This window comes from Oreochromis aureus, linkage group 3, assembly GCF_013358895.1.
Source record: "Oreochromis aureus strain Israel breed Guangdong linkage group 3, ZZ_aureus, whole genome shotgun sequence".
NCBI classification, from domain to species: Eukaryota; Metazoa; Chordata; class Actinopteri; order Cichliformes; family Cichlidae; genus Oreochromis; species Oreochromis aureus.
In genome coordinates, this window is record NC_052944.1 from 34213789 (window position 1) to 34228767 (window position 14979).

Below are 14979 nucleotides of genomic sequence, written 5' to 3' on the forward strand. Positions count from 1 at the left end.
TTAGGCATAGTTTTAGCTGTCTGGACCTCTTAAGATTAAATTTGGCCTGACTTTGATACGCCTGTCTTACAGCATTAAAACACTTTGGGAGGTGTGCATATTTTCTCCTAAGCTGAGAGTTTAAAGAGAAGCTCGATGAAACCACTGCCAGCTGTCTGTTGGCTTAGCCAGAATACATTTTGGAAGCAAGGACTTGGTGACAAAACGCACCCTCTTCTTACCAACTCTCACCATCCTGTTTCCAGGCTTTATGGGGGAACCCTTTAAGATCATCTTCACTGTCCAATTTAATCAATACGTCTTCCGAAATACAACCCAACCCTCCTGAGTTTGCAAATTTTTCCTACTTGTTGCTGGACAAAACCTTTTACAATAAAATTCACTTTTTTCATTCTTAGCTTGCAGAAAGTGTGAAATCTACTCTAATTTCTTTTTCATGCTCCACATTTGTGGTCTTTTAACATGGGGCACTTTCTAAATGTTGAAGGTTGTTGTAGGCGTCCATGCTCTTTACCTCTAAAACTGTTTCTTTTCAATAAAAGGACAGAAAAGTGTAATAATGACCAAAAAGGCACGTTCATTTTTAGTCAGGATTACTCCCAAAGAAAGGTCACGTTTCCAGTAAAACATACGCCAGTGTGTGAAATAAGCAGCCAGCAGTAACACAGGCTTTATGTGAGCAGCCTCTTCTTTCCTAGAAGTCCACTAAGCTCTTGTGGTCTGGAAGTGTTTTTTAATGTTTCAGTGCTAGTTTGACCTGCAGCCTGTGAGTGAAGTAATTTACTTTCCTTCTCCGGCTCCGACACACACTCCTGAGAAAGTCACATGAACTTGCTGATCTCGAAAGATACACTCTGTCAACTGGTCCTTTCCCCCCTTACAGAAAACCCTCCTCGGCATTGAAAGGCTCTGAATCTTGGCTCGGCAGGTAACAAAAAGAAGCATTCAAGGGTGCTGACAAAGTCACCTCAGGACCTGCGAAGTGATCAAGGGAAAGTATTTTGAGAGATGTCTTTCATATGGTGGAAAGTAGGTTCATGCTGACAGCATAGCAATCTCCTTTATGGCTCTTTTCCAAGAGGAAACCAACAGAGTGATTTACGGGCACGCTGCACAGTTTTCTGCCGGGATCCTTGGCTTTGGTTTCACTGAGGCTGCTTTCACACTGAATACAAAACACTGATGTCACCACGGCTGTAGCCTTACAGGGGCTGAAAGGTTTTTATCGCCACTGTCATTTTGTTGCAACCTTGTTGTTTTCAACCTTGTATTGCAACACAAGCAAGGACAGAACATGTGTTGTACACAGACAATATATAGATGGATAAAAGACGTGAAAAGTGAGGCCAGTGCAGGAGGGCAATAGTGAAGAAAAGCAACAAGAAATTCATTGCTATACGCAAATCTGATTTTTTTTAACAGGGTTTATTTTGCAGGGTTTGAACAATTACACTTAAAAGTCAGATCTTTCTACAATGTTTTCTTTTATTACTAGAAGGATGAGGATGGTAACTGATTTCTGTCAGCAACATATAATCAATGGCGATGATGTCAATACAAATCACTGTTTAATCAACTGGTTTAACCCCTTCAGTGGATCTGTGCACTTATGAAACTACAGTCTTAAAAACAAAGCACACCATCTGTTAATTCTAAAAATGTATATATCAGGACATTAAAAAACATTGAGGTCTTAAGATTAACACTACATATTACACTGTGTCATCGTTTATTTCACAAAACCTAATCAGTGTGATATACTAAATAAACCCTTTGATACAGTAGTGAAACCACCTTTGGCAGCAGTAACTTGAAGTATGACTTTTAGTGATGGGATTTCCGGCTCTTTTTAGAGAACCAGCTCTTCCAGCTCCCAACCGGCTCTTCAGGTTGTTTTGTTGCTTTAATTAATTTATTATTCACAACAATATAAAATTATGCACAAAAGGAATTACTAATGTAAAAAAAAGTGGTTTTATTTATATATGTTTATATATAAATATATACGGTGGCCCCTAGAGACAAAGCACATACAAACTCCAAAACACATTTCTAGCGTTAACTGAACTTCCCAAACAGAGCTACCTAGATCACTTAAATTACACAATTGAAAGCATATGTGTATTGTTTGTGTATTTATGCACAAGCACTCATATATATTCAAATAATTCAAAAAAATGACAGCTGGGATAGGCTCCAGCGCCCCCCGCGACCCTGAAAAGGATAAGCGGAAGCGAATGGATGGATGGATATTTTTAACTGCAGGAATAAACTTTTTGAATCCTTTATCATCCGCAACTGAAAATAGTTGTGGATGATCACTATACCTTTCTAATGTGACGTTGTTGTCCCTGGCTGTCTTTCTCTGTCTCTCCCTCCCGCTCTGTTCCTGTGCTACTGTGAGTGTAACTACCGCCCCTCCCCCCTCTTCCCAGCGCAAAGCACAAAGCTCGCGTGCGGAGTGAAGCGGAAAAAAGTGCGAGAGAGAGGGTGAGAGAAAGAAAAAAAAACCCACAGCTCTCAATAAGGAGCCGGCTCGCATCGTTCACTTCAAAGAGTCGGCTCTAAGAGCCGTTTCGTTCGCGACCGACACATCACTACTGCCTGTGCAGTGCAGCACAGTGATGCTTGTTTCTCTGAATATATATAAAAGTGAAGAAAAACTCAAATATGTGATTGAATCAGGATCTAATCCTGCATATGCTCATCTCCACCAATTAGGGATTTTGTTAAACAACAGTGTAGCAGTGTTGCTCGACGGACTCGAGCCACTGTTAGAGGTGATTGTGAACTGGCATTTAGACGGAGCACTTTTCACAGATGCTCTGTCATATCAGGGAGTGAGCTTCTGGAATATTCTTCCACTGTCAGCGAGGGAAAGTCTCCCTGTCTGTAAGAGTCACTTAAAAGGGCGGCTGAGGGACACACAAACATGTGATCATGTTTAATAATCATGCTGTATACTGGACGTGAAAAACAGTTAGTGTATTACAAAAAGGGAAACAACTATTAGTGTAACGGGTCAGTGCAATATCAGGACAGTCAGGGCATGTGCAATATAATCGATGTGTTTCCGTTATTGTCCTCTGTGTCCACTCTTCTTGTCATTGTTTGTTGTAGTATAATGTGATCACTGTCACATGATCTGTAAATAGTGTCTCTGTATGTTTTTACTAGCGTGTGGAAATTAGCCCAAGGCTATAATCTGGCATATTTACATTTGTTAAAATGTTCATTAATATGTATTGTCCCTCTTTCTAAATACAATAAGTAAAATAAATAAACATGCACGTCTTCATACTGTGAGACTCTGTGAAGCTCAGTGTTTGGTTTCTTTGAAAGTAAAGGCAGTTTTGACCTGTTCAACCTGCTTCCCTCATGGAGGCGCTACAGGTGCATCAGCACAAAGACCCACAGACTCCAGAACAGTTTCTTCCCAAAGGCCATGACCACTCTGATCTCACACATGCACTGACGACACCCCCCAATCCAAAGACCCATCACCACTGTGCAATAACCCAAACTGTAAATACAAAACTCTATTTATTTATTTTTCTTGACTGGATTTGTATATTTGTACATTAGATATTTTGACTACTGTTCATGTGTATATAGTGCTGCAGAACTGCACCTCACCCACCTTTCTTTTCCCGCATGTTTGCACTGAGGAGGAGATGCTGGTGACAATAAAAAACATTCTATTCTATTCTATTCTATTCTAATCTAAAGAACACAGATGAACCTGGGGGGTGAAGACTGAGGCTGCCACTTCACTGCTGGGAGTTTTCAAACTCCATTGAATCCTCCTCTTCCTTTGTCAGTGGATTGTTGTTTGGTTGTTCAGCTGAAATAGAGAGGAGAAGACTTAAAGTCATCTTTCTAGGCTCAGGCTGACTCTTCTGGTCTCCTTATTTTCGATTCCCACAGTGTATTTCCTGCTGCTGGTGGGATCATCACAGTTTGGATACGATGGCATTTGAACCTTTATCATTATCATTACTCTCCTGCCTGTGAGCTCCTCCATGAAACCTGCTCAGGTGAAAATACTGCAGTTGTTGAGCTCTGTTGCTTTAAATAAACACTTTGAATTGTTCCTGTGTTGTAGGTTTGTGCTTCTGAAATTTTAAGATTCCTTCAGCCCGAGGAGCAGTGCAAAATGCTTATGGTGACCAGAGGTGATTGATTGATTGATTGATTGATTGATTGATTGATTGATTGATTGATTGATTGATTGATTGATTGATTGAGATGATGATAGCCGTGAGCTTCTCCAAGATCTTTCTTGCATTCTAACAGTCTGAGTACTCACAGCTTGTCCCAGCCCTTCGATCATAGCAGCTAGCCTTGTGGGGTTTTGAACACCTGTCACCGCTTTCTTCTTTTTCCAATAAGCCAGGGCCGAGCCAGCTCTGATCAGCAGGAACCCCGTTATATATCGATGTCCTCGATAGACAGTCCCGCCAGGCACACGATGCGCCTCTTCTGCCACCAGTCCATCGTGTGTCCGGCAGGGAACGTCCCTCCAGGACACTCAGGCTCTCCCAAACCCAGGAGAGAGTGTCAATTGCATTACGTTACCAGTTGATCAAATCCATAATTCTTTAGGATTTAGAGAACAAGACCGAGACACAGAGGCTCTCTGAGGGTTAGAGTTAGACGAGACTAGACGAGGACATAGAACCGAAGCAGGAAAGATAAGGGAGGGAGAGGGAGAGATGCGTCCGCCTCCTCCAAGAGCCAGAAGAGATGCTCAGATGCTCAGAGCCCCAACTCTACAAGTTTTGATCAGCTCGTGCTTATAGGTTTGCAGACACCTTCAAGAGGAAGCCTGTGAATGAAACTATAATTCAATCTGTCGAATTCAATCTACTCGCCTCCAATAACACTTGTTCTTCTGTCCACCACCTCTGTCACGTCTACTGTAGGTCATTGTAATGAGCAGCTGGAGGAGTGACAGAGCATCCTTCCAGGACAGTGTCTCTATTATAGTAACACTGGCAAACTGAAAGGAAACTGTTGATGAGCACCAAGACAACTCTCTACTGCAAATAACTGCTGTGAACTCTTCCTGTGTCTGGCTCTGTGCTTGGATCCTTATGTTTGTCTGAAAGCATAGCAAAAGTTGCCCCATGATCTTGGGTTGTTGCCCTCTGAGGTCTAAGTCATCACAGGTGGCAAGTACAAAGGTCCATCTTTGTGAAAAAAATGTCATTATTAAAGTTAGGGTCAGATAATTCATCACTACATTTAAGTTATGTTTTAAGCAAGCAGCAATCTCTGGAGCTGAAATATGGAGCCAGCAGTCATTTATCAAAACCTGCACTTGTCCTAATGTCCACCTAAAGCTGACTCCACCCAGACTGGCAGAAGAAATGTGAGTTTTAATTGCAGATTATATTACCTGTGAAACCCCAGATCGAAGGCTCCCTCTTCAGCGGGGTGGATTTGGGCCACAAATGTCTCACCACCTTTTTAGCATCCTCGAAACGATCAAAGTTGAATTTAAGAGGGAGTTTCACATTGTCCTGATCACAGAATGTGAGGTTTGCTCTCAGTCGATCAGCATCAAACTTCAGCATCTTCAAAAGGAAAAGACAAAAACATGAAAGACATGTAGTAATCTGTTGCAAATATATAAACTATTACTTCATTTACATAAACTGTTTTTATTACTTATCATGTATGTTCATCAAAAGATGCCAGACGTTATGTTTTCAGTTTGTGCTACTTTCCTACAAATTTAAATGTTAAATAGCAGATTCTCAAAAAGTTGATTCTGTTCATCTGGACATTTTCAGTGGGAGAAACGTTTTGTCATCATCAGGTGACTCACAATGTGCTGGGAGGTCAGTTTATGATCATTAATATGCAAATTACCATTGCTCAACAGCCACTGATCAATGGCCATGAGTCCCATTCACAGAGAGTTGGGGAATGGCTGCAATCACAGCATTGTAAGATGGCGAAAGATGTACCCTTAGGCCCCCTCCTCGATTCAGAGATGGTCTTTTCCTTTTCACATAAATGGCCTCCTTGACGCCGCGCTCAAACCAGCGTTCTTCCCTGTCCAGGATGTGTACATCCTCATCGTTGAAAGAGTGTCCACTGGCCTGTAGGTGTAAATAAACTGCAGAGTCCTGGCCTGACGAGGTAGCTCTTCTGTGTTGTGACATCCGCTTCGCCAGAGGTTGTTTGGTTTCCCCGATGTATAAATCCTGGCAATCCTCCTGGCACTTAACAGCATACACTATGTTACTCTGTTTGTGTCGGGGGACCCGATCCTTGGGGTGGACCAATTTTTGGGTCAGCTGGAGCTTTCTTTAGGTGCCTTCTCAGCTTTGACAAATGTCCAGCTGGGATAACCACATTTACATGTTGCAGAGTACTTAGGAAATCCAGTTTGTGCTCCAGTGGATGATGTCATAATCCGAGTGAGTTTCTGGTATTTTTCCACTCCGGCCCTGATTTGCTGCACCTGGGGTGGAGCCCTGGTTCCTCCCCGGCACTTGTTCCTCATCACCAGGAATCAGCTGGGCTATACTTAAGACCAGCATCTCAAACTGAAGGTTCTAAGTCATCCAGGTCATCGTAGTCTAAGGAGCTTCATATCACATAATAGGGTGGGGCCAGGTTTCACAATGAGCTCACCCGAAACCCTGGCTGATTGTGACCTACACCCGTTTTCATGCCTTGGCTCATGTCATTAGGTAGAGGATCATCAGGGGGTCCTTTTGTCCCTCTCGGGGGGGGGGACCACTCCCACAGAGCTTAAATCTGGGACTTTCCACCATTTGACCCTAAGAAGCTTCTCGGATGAAACGTCTTCTTAAAGAAGTCCAGACGCTTTTCTTTCGAAGCTCCGTCTCCATCAGTTCCTCTCCAGTCCATCAGCTACCCTATGGTGGTTACCAGGACTCGAAAAACAACCTTTGCCTTATGACTCTGTTGTGTACTTACCTTTCTTTGTTGTTGTTTAGTAGGAATGAGCCGATCACTCAGAACCTACCTGTCTGGACGCTGGTCGCTGTTACAAGAAATTATAATTGTTTTAAACGTTACAAGGTTTGCACCTTTGCACCACTACCGCTTCTCTGGATTCAGTCCCTGCTTTGTAGTCACCTGCCTTTCCTCATTCTTTCTGGAATCAGTGGAACTCAGGACCTCTCCTCCACCTCATTCACTCACTCGGCCCTTCACCCCCTCCTCCAGAGTCTCTCGCCTCTGCCTACAAGTAAGCCTTAACCAGTCAGTTGTAGTTTTCCCTCTCTCATATCTGTCTTTACTCTACTCAGTCTCTTTCTCTATTACAGTACCTTCACCCCTGTGATTCCTTCGTCCTCAGAATCTTTCTCGTCGTAGGTGATTGCTGGTTTTTCATGGAACAAGTATTTTTGTGTTATTGAATAAACACACTGGTGCCTAAAGAAACCCTAGTAAGCGCTGCATCTGGGTCCATTTTCATGTACTGGCCTCCTGGCCTTTGTGACAGATGATGAGAGTCAAACCTTAAATACTGATCCATATGTGTAGGTTTACGGTAGACATCAGATTTTAGATGTCCCCCATTACTGATGGAAATCTCACAGTCTAAGAAGGCTAAACTTCCACTTTTCATATCCTCCCTGGTGAATTTGATGTGTCGGTCCATCGAGTTAATGTGATCCGTGAATTGTGGTACGTCCTGAGATTTGATTTTCACCCAGGTGTCATCCACATACCTGAACCAATGACTTGGTGGTGTTCCAGGGTAGGATAGCAAAGCCCTCTTTTCCACTTCTTCCATGTACAAACTGGCCACGAAACTGGGGAGCCCCCCATGTTTCTGCCTGTAGTACTGACCCTTGTATGAGAAACAGGTGGAATGAAGACACAGTTCAAACACACCTGGTCGATGCTGAGAGTGGTCCTGTTGCTGTTGGTTTCATCTGCCTCCATCATGACATCTCTCACCTTCTCAGCACAATCCAAGGTGTTCTGGATGTGGTGTTCAGAGCTGCCCACCAGCGGGTTGAGGATCGAAGCCAGAAACTTGGAGATGTTATAGGTGACCGAGCTGATCATACAGACAATCGGCCTTGAAGGTGCACCCTGCTTATGTATTTTCGGTAAACCATACAGACTTGGTGTAGACTCCTCTGGGTACAGCCTGTGGTATGAGGGCCGGTCAATAGCCTTGTCTTGTTCTAACTGCTTCAGACAGTCTATGACCCTCTTCCTGTAACCACTTCCTGGGTCTCGTTTCAGGGGCTCACAAGTATTTTCATCACTGAGTAGTGACAATTTTTTTTTCCTCATGATAGTCTTTCTGGTTCAGCAATACTGTGCACCTACCCTTGTCTGCCGGAAGGATGATAATGTTGTTGTCATCACTAAGTGATGTGAGTGCCTTCCTCTCCTCCATGGTGATGTTGGATGCTGGGGGCTTTGCATTGCTGAGACAGGCTGAAACTTTTGTCCGTAGTTGCTCTGCTTCCACTTCTGCAATATTGTTGTTACGAATTGCTGTTTCTGTGGCTGTGATCAGCTCCACTAGCGGGATTTGTCTCGGTGTGACAGCAAAATTCAACCCTTTAGCAAGGATGTTTTTCTCTGTTTGGGTGAGCTGTCTGTCAGACAAATTCTTCACCCACTTGTCCACATCCTCGGTGTCCCATCCTTCTTTCTTCTGCAACCAGTGCACTCTACACCTGGAACTACATTTATTTATCTGCATCTGCTTAAAATATTAAAAGTAATCCCAAAGAACTTCTGTTATCAAGCAGACAAGCTGCAGATTCTCTTGATGGGGTGATAATGCCTCTCAGTGACAGCAGTTATAGGATATGAAACAAGCAAAATAAAACTCAGTTCCTCTTCTAAAATGTTTCAGGTGTCTCTGAAGAGTGAGGAAGAGGAGGAGTGAGGGTACCTGTCCGTTTTCCACATGCAGAGCGAGTGCGACATGATCCCAAACATAAAATGGAGGCCTCCAACTCCAGGGCCGAGCGGTCATCTGGTTTTCATCAGGTCTTTGGATCAACTCATAACTGAGAGGAAGGTCAGAGAGAGACAGTCATTCAGTTTATTAAAGCCTGCAACACTAGAACCGTCATGAGCAACAACAGCAGTCACGGAAAATTAACAATTTGTTAATGAAGTCATTCATTTTCATCAGATTTTTCTAATTTGTCAAAACAAGTATTTAATTGAATGTTTTAAGAGGTTATTAGTTTTATCATTGGTTATTAATACTGCATTACATATCCACCCATGCTCCGTCCACTTATCCTCATCAGGGTTGCTGGAGCCTATCCCAGCTGTCATACGGCGAGAGGCGGGGTTATACTACTATTGCATAGAGATGTCTGTCCACAAAATCCCACACTACTCACTCAACTTTAAATCTTTGAATTCAGCTTTTATTTAAATAAATAAACTGTACATACTTGTGAGTCATTTCAAACTATTTTCTGTTATTACTGCGGGGCACCAGGGGGCCCAGCCCACACTGCTTCAACCTTTCCTGATCAGCCAGCTATTCCACATGTTGAGCCTCAAGGTTTACCCAGGATGCACTTTATGACATCACATATCAAACGCCGAGCTCTGCTCCTCTACGTCACAGACAATAAACTACTGAGGATTATTCAGACTGTGATGTGTCATCGTACTAATGCTCACAGCTGGTTAGATTTAAATATGTTTTTCAGCTGTGAAATCTTCATGTGGATATCTGCTGGACTTATGAAGTTTGAGACCAAAAATGCTGACAAAATAAAACAATAACAACAAAAAATCAAATGTGTGGCCTGTCCCCATTACTGATAAAGGTCAGCTGATTCTGAGGTAGACAGCTGTGAACATACTTCATGAGAGTCCATTTACATTTTTACCTGTGTGATTCTTACCTGTGTGTCTCACACATGGCCTCTGGTCTCCAGACGAAACGTCCGTCTCTGTAAGTGCAGACTGCGTTCGGGTCATCATACAGAAACAAAGGATACTCTGAGAAGAGCTCTTGTTTGGCCGGGCTGTGGACCAGCACAGCGTACTCCACTTCCTGTTTGAACAGCTTTGTCTTGAACACCCTCATGATGGGCGGAGCTCCGGAGCAAAACTGGACATGAAAAAGTGGAAGCATCACCCCGTTACACAACGCCGAGGACCGAGAGGCACTGTGCACACACACACACACTCACACTCACACACTCACACTAGTGATGGAAATTCCGGCTCTTTTTAGAGAGCCTGTTTTATTGCTTTAATTAATTTATTATCAACAACAATATAAAATTATGGACAAAATGAATTACTGATGTACTTTTATTTATTCACTCCACATAAAATGTAAAAAATAAATTATAAAATCAAAAACCAACTACATTTCAATATTTAACAATTTTAATTTTCAGCTTTTTCCTTTTAAACAAATTTAAAGTGAAACAAAACCAAACATTGCAAACCACAACACAATAAAATATAAATTAAAATATGCAAAACAAAAAGAAGATGCACGTTCTCTGTCATATAGGCCTGGGATGATCTTTTAGGAGTGTTTTCCTGTTTGGAATTACATACATAGGATTCAGTGCATGAATAAACTTTCTGAATCCTTCATCGTCAGCAACTGAAAATAATTGGAAATCAAGTGCAGTCATGTTTGCCAGGTCTTTATCAGCTGAGTTCTGTCTTGCTGGGTCACAGACTTCTGCAAACTGTCTCATAGAGCTCTGGGTTGGTTTAGGTGGCTGTGGTGGTATACTGCATTAGGCTACGTTCACACTGCAGGTCTTAATGCTCAATTCCGATTTTTTGATCAAATACGATTTTTTTTGTCTGCTTGTTCACACTACAAATAAAATGCGACAGCAAACGCGCTTTAGTGTGAACGCTCAAAGCGGCCCGCATGCGCAAAAGAAGATGTCAACGCGCTCTGTTTAGACCCAGAGCAAAAAATATTGTTTGACTGATGGCCCTTAATAATAAAGACTGCGGACTTTACGTTTACCAATTTTTGCTTTAAGTTATTTTGTTATTTACATAATAATGTATATAACCTAATAATGATCCTTATTGCTGTTTTAGAGGAGCGATGCTTCAAAGGATAGTTGTAAAAATTAAGTGTTAGTCATTACCTGCTCCCTGTAGGCGGTCAGCACCTCCTCCACGGGGAAAGTGAAGCGGTATGAGCCATACCTGGACTTCTCACTGAAGGCTGGAGAGGAGGCGAACCTCCACAGGAAGTTCTCCTGCTTCGCGGCCTGCTCTTCCGTCCGCTTTGGGTAGGTCTCATCCAGGAGCCTCGTCTCAGCCGACTGGATCTCCTCGGGCCTCACGGCCAGACTCCACCACACCAGGGAGAGTTTTTGAGAAGCCTTGAAACCTTCGTCAGCCCTGATCCCGCATAAACCCTGTTGGTTTGTGTCGTGTTTCAGACAAGACACATGAAGTTCCGGTCGGGGATATTCAGGGATGTCTTCTTTGTGCAGATATTTCTTGTACAAGTAGGAATCCTGGGCTTCCTGTTTCAGGTCATTCAGCTTCAAATGCTTACTTTTTATAGTTTTTACTTCATATTCTATTTGTGTCTGCATGATCAGACAGAGGACGATTTAGTTCAACAATGAAGAAAAAAGAAAATTGTCCTTGTCAGACGTTGAGTTCACTCTCAGCATTAGTGATTTCTCCTCTCTGACAGCTCAGACTTTATTCAGACCCCACCTAGAATAATGAATTTATTAAGAAATGAAACTTACTGTATCAGATCCGCCTGTGGGCGTGGCCAAACACGCCTGCGATATGAACTCTTTATAGTCTGTAAACAGAACGATAACAGCCGATGGCGCTGAGGAAACATGCTGTCATGTGATGATTCACCACGAACAGCATGTAAACAAACCTGTGTGAAGCGCCCCTTGATGCAACCCCCCAACACACACACACACACACACACACACACACACACACACACACACACACACACACACACACACACACACACACACACACACACACACTCTGCTGGCTTATGGAGACGTCACGGTCACCTAGAGGCTTCTTTATACCAGCCAAATGTTTCTGTTTTCTTTTTTACCTTTTCTTCACAAACTGAAAATCTGAGACTTTTAGTTTCAGATTGAAAAACTCATCCAATCATTTTCAGCTCTGCAAACTTTTAGTAACTTTTCTCAGTAAATCAACAATCCTGATCGATGGTGAACGTGTTTCAGAGGAAGGTCAAACACTGTGCTCCTGACTCTACAACCATGTTTACCACTATACCACCACGATTACACGGTCAGTGGATGCAGCTGGTGTTACACACAGACACACAGATTCATTCAGATTCAAAACAACTTTATTCTCCATCTTCCACGTGAACACAGACAGCGTGCATTTAAACCCTGCCCCCCTCGCTAACAGCATGGGGGCACATCAGATTCAGAGCTGCAGGCTGAGAGCACGCGAATATGAAGCTCCGTGTTTGGTTTTCATAAAAGTAAACCACAGGAGTCGTCTCACTGCTGGGAGTCCTCATCCTCCATTGGTTCCTCCTTTGGTTCTTCTGTTGAAGAGAAACAGAGAGGAGGTCAGATGGGCCAGCGCAGGCTTACAAATAAGAGATGTATTGATTTATTACCTTTGAAATGCTGCTTGAGTGAAAGCTCCTCCTCCAGCTGGAAGCCTGAGTCAGGCCACAAATCTTCCACCAAGGCTTCAGCAGCTTTAAAGTCATCAAATTGGATTCCAAATGGGATATTCCCATCGGTTTTTCTGCAGAACGTGAGGTTCTCTCTCAGAAGTTCACAGTCAAACTTCAGCACCTGACAGAGAGCAGAGAAGACGAGCGACGTTTATGAGGAGAAACTACAAAACTTTGTTATGAACGAAACGCTCACAAATACACACTACACTTTATCACACAAAGACACCTACTGTACAGAGTGAGGAGGAGGTGACAGTACCTGTCCGCGCTTCACGTACAGGGCGATGGCGACATTATCCCAAACATAAAACTGACAATCAGACCCAAATAGACTCCGAGTGTACATCTGGTTTTCGTCAGGTTTTCGGATCAACTCATAGCTGAGAGGAAGGTCAGAGACACACACAGCATTTTAACCAATCAGCTAACAGAGGACTTCAGCCTGCTGCAGTGTGACAGGTCCATCACACTGATGCTCACAGCCAGAGTGAAGCAAAGGAGCCAATCATTGGAGAGAGTGAAACTGATTTAGTTGCTTTTTCAATACATTTCAACCAACAGCCCTTCAGTGACCTTTGGTTAACATTTTTACCTGTGTGATTCTTACCTGTGTGTCTCGCACATGGCCTCCGGTCTCCAGATGAAGCGTCCATCTTTGTAAGTGCAGACAGCGTTCGGGTCATTTTGAGGGAGCAAAGGATACTCTGAGAAGAGCCCCTGACTGGCCGGGCTGTGGACCAGGACAACATGTACCACTTCCTGTTTGTACAGGGAGGTTTTGAACACCCTCATGATGGGCAGAGCTCCGAAGCAAAACTGGCAACAATAATAGAGACACACCTGTTACACCGGTGTACTGACACACACACGGCAGATCCTGTTCGTGGCCACAGGATGTTCTTCTTTGTCTCTGTGGTCATTTACTCTCTCAGCCTGATGTTACTTTCAGTCTGAGATGATGGATAAATGAATTGTAAGAAACCCTCCCACCCTCTACACACATTAGTCTAAAAGTAAGCAGTCAGTACCTGCTTGCGGTAGGCCTCCAGCACCTCCTGCACTGTGAAGGTGAAGCGGTATGAGCCATACCTGGACTTCTCACTGAAGGCTGGAGAGGTGGCAAACTTCCACAGGAAGCTCTTCTGCTTGGCTGTTTGCTCCTCCGTCCAGTCTGGGTAGGTCCTCTTCAGGAGCCTCGCCTCAGCCTCCTGGATCTCCTCAGTTCCCACAGCCAGACTCCACCACACCAGGGAGTGTTTTTGAGGATCAGAGGAACCTCCACGAGGATCCTTGAAGCCTTCGTCCTTCCAGATCCGAAGTAGTGCCCGTCGCTGTGTGTCATGTTTCAGTTGAGCCACATGAAACTCAGGTTGAGGGTAATCAGGGATGTTTTCTTTGGAGAGGTATTTATAGTATAAATGAGTACTTTGAGCTACCTCTTTCAAATGACTCAGCTTTGCATGCTCTCTTATTAAATAATCTTCAGGAATTCCACGACTGTTTCTTGTTGTCTGCATGATCAGGTGTAAATCAAAAACCTAAATTAATGGTCTGTACTGTGCAGAGGGCGAGCGCACCGTCAGCTGGTGTGAAGAAAAGTAAGGTCTCCTCTGTGACAGCCAACCGTTTTTCCATACCACACCCAGTGACTAATGACGCGCTAACTAGGAAATGAAACTTACTCTTTGAACACTCACACACACACAAACAAACACACACACACACACACACACACACACACACACACACAGAGTTGTGATGATCTATTTCATGGTGTAGTGTCTCTTTGACAGTTCAACCCGAATAGTCACTTATTAACTTATCGTAGGGGTGGCTGTAGCTCAGGTGGCAGAGCAGGTCAGCCACTAATCAGAAGGTCGGTGGTTCGATCCCAGGCTGCTCCAGTCTGCATGCCAAATATCCTTGGGCAAGATACTAACCCCACATTGCTCTCCGATGCGTCCATTGGAGTGTGACTGTGTATGAATGTTAGATAGTTACTTAGCACTTAACCTTAGAAGTGCTTGTGTGAATGGGTGTGATTGGGTGAATGAATTAGTTGTGTAAAGCGCTTTGAGTGCTCGGACAGAGTAGAAAAGCGCTATATAAGAACCAGTCCATTTACCATGACCATTTATTAACCCTCATAATGTCCTCCCGATTTCCATACACCTGTGGTCCTCAGGGGTCAAAAATGTCCCCACTTCATTTGAGTGTTTTTTAAAGTATAAATTATAAATTGTCAATCAATTCAGTGTTACATCTTAGTTTTACTTAAGACCAACACATTAACA

The 14979-nt window shown here is 43.4% G+C and overlaps 2 protein-coding genes across 2 annotated transcripts; both read right to left on the reverse strand.

Annotated features, from left to right (window-relative positions):
* Window positions 1-2475: 2475 nt before the first annotated feature.
* Window positions 2476-11802, reverse strand: LOC120439254. Its single transcript, XM_039610051.1, has 5 exons — window positions 11115-11802; window positions 9888-10096; window positions 8909-9026; window positions 5402-5579; window positions 2476-3844 (listed from the first exon to the last, which is right to left on the reverse strand). Exons 1-5 carry the CDS (start codon window positions 11571-11573, stop codon window positions 3771-3773), a joined length of 1038 nt encoding a protein of 345 aa, XP_039465985.1. The 5' UTR covers window positions 11574-11802; the 3' UTR covers window positions 2476-3770.
* Window positions 11803-12325: 523 nt separating this feature from the next.
* Window positions 12326-14312, reverse strand: LOC116316856. Its single transcript, XM_039610050.1, has 5 exons — window positions 13714-14312; window positions 13293-13501; window positions 12945-13065; window positions 12620-12803; window positions 12326-12544 (listed from the first exon to the last, which is right to left on the reverse strand). Exons 1-5 carry the CDS (start codon window positions 14200-14202, stop codon window positions 12498-12500), a joined length of 1050 nt encoding a protein of 349 aa, XP_039465984.1. The 5' UTR covers window positions 14203-14312; the 3' UTR covers window positions 12326-12497.
* Between the last annotated feature and the right edge of the window lie 667 nt (window positions 14313-14979).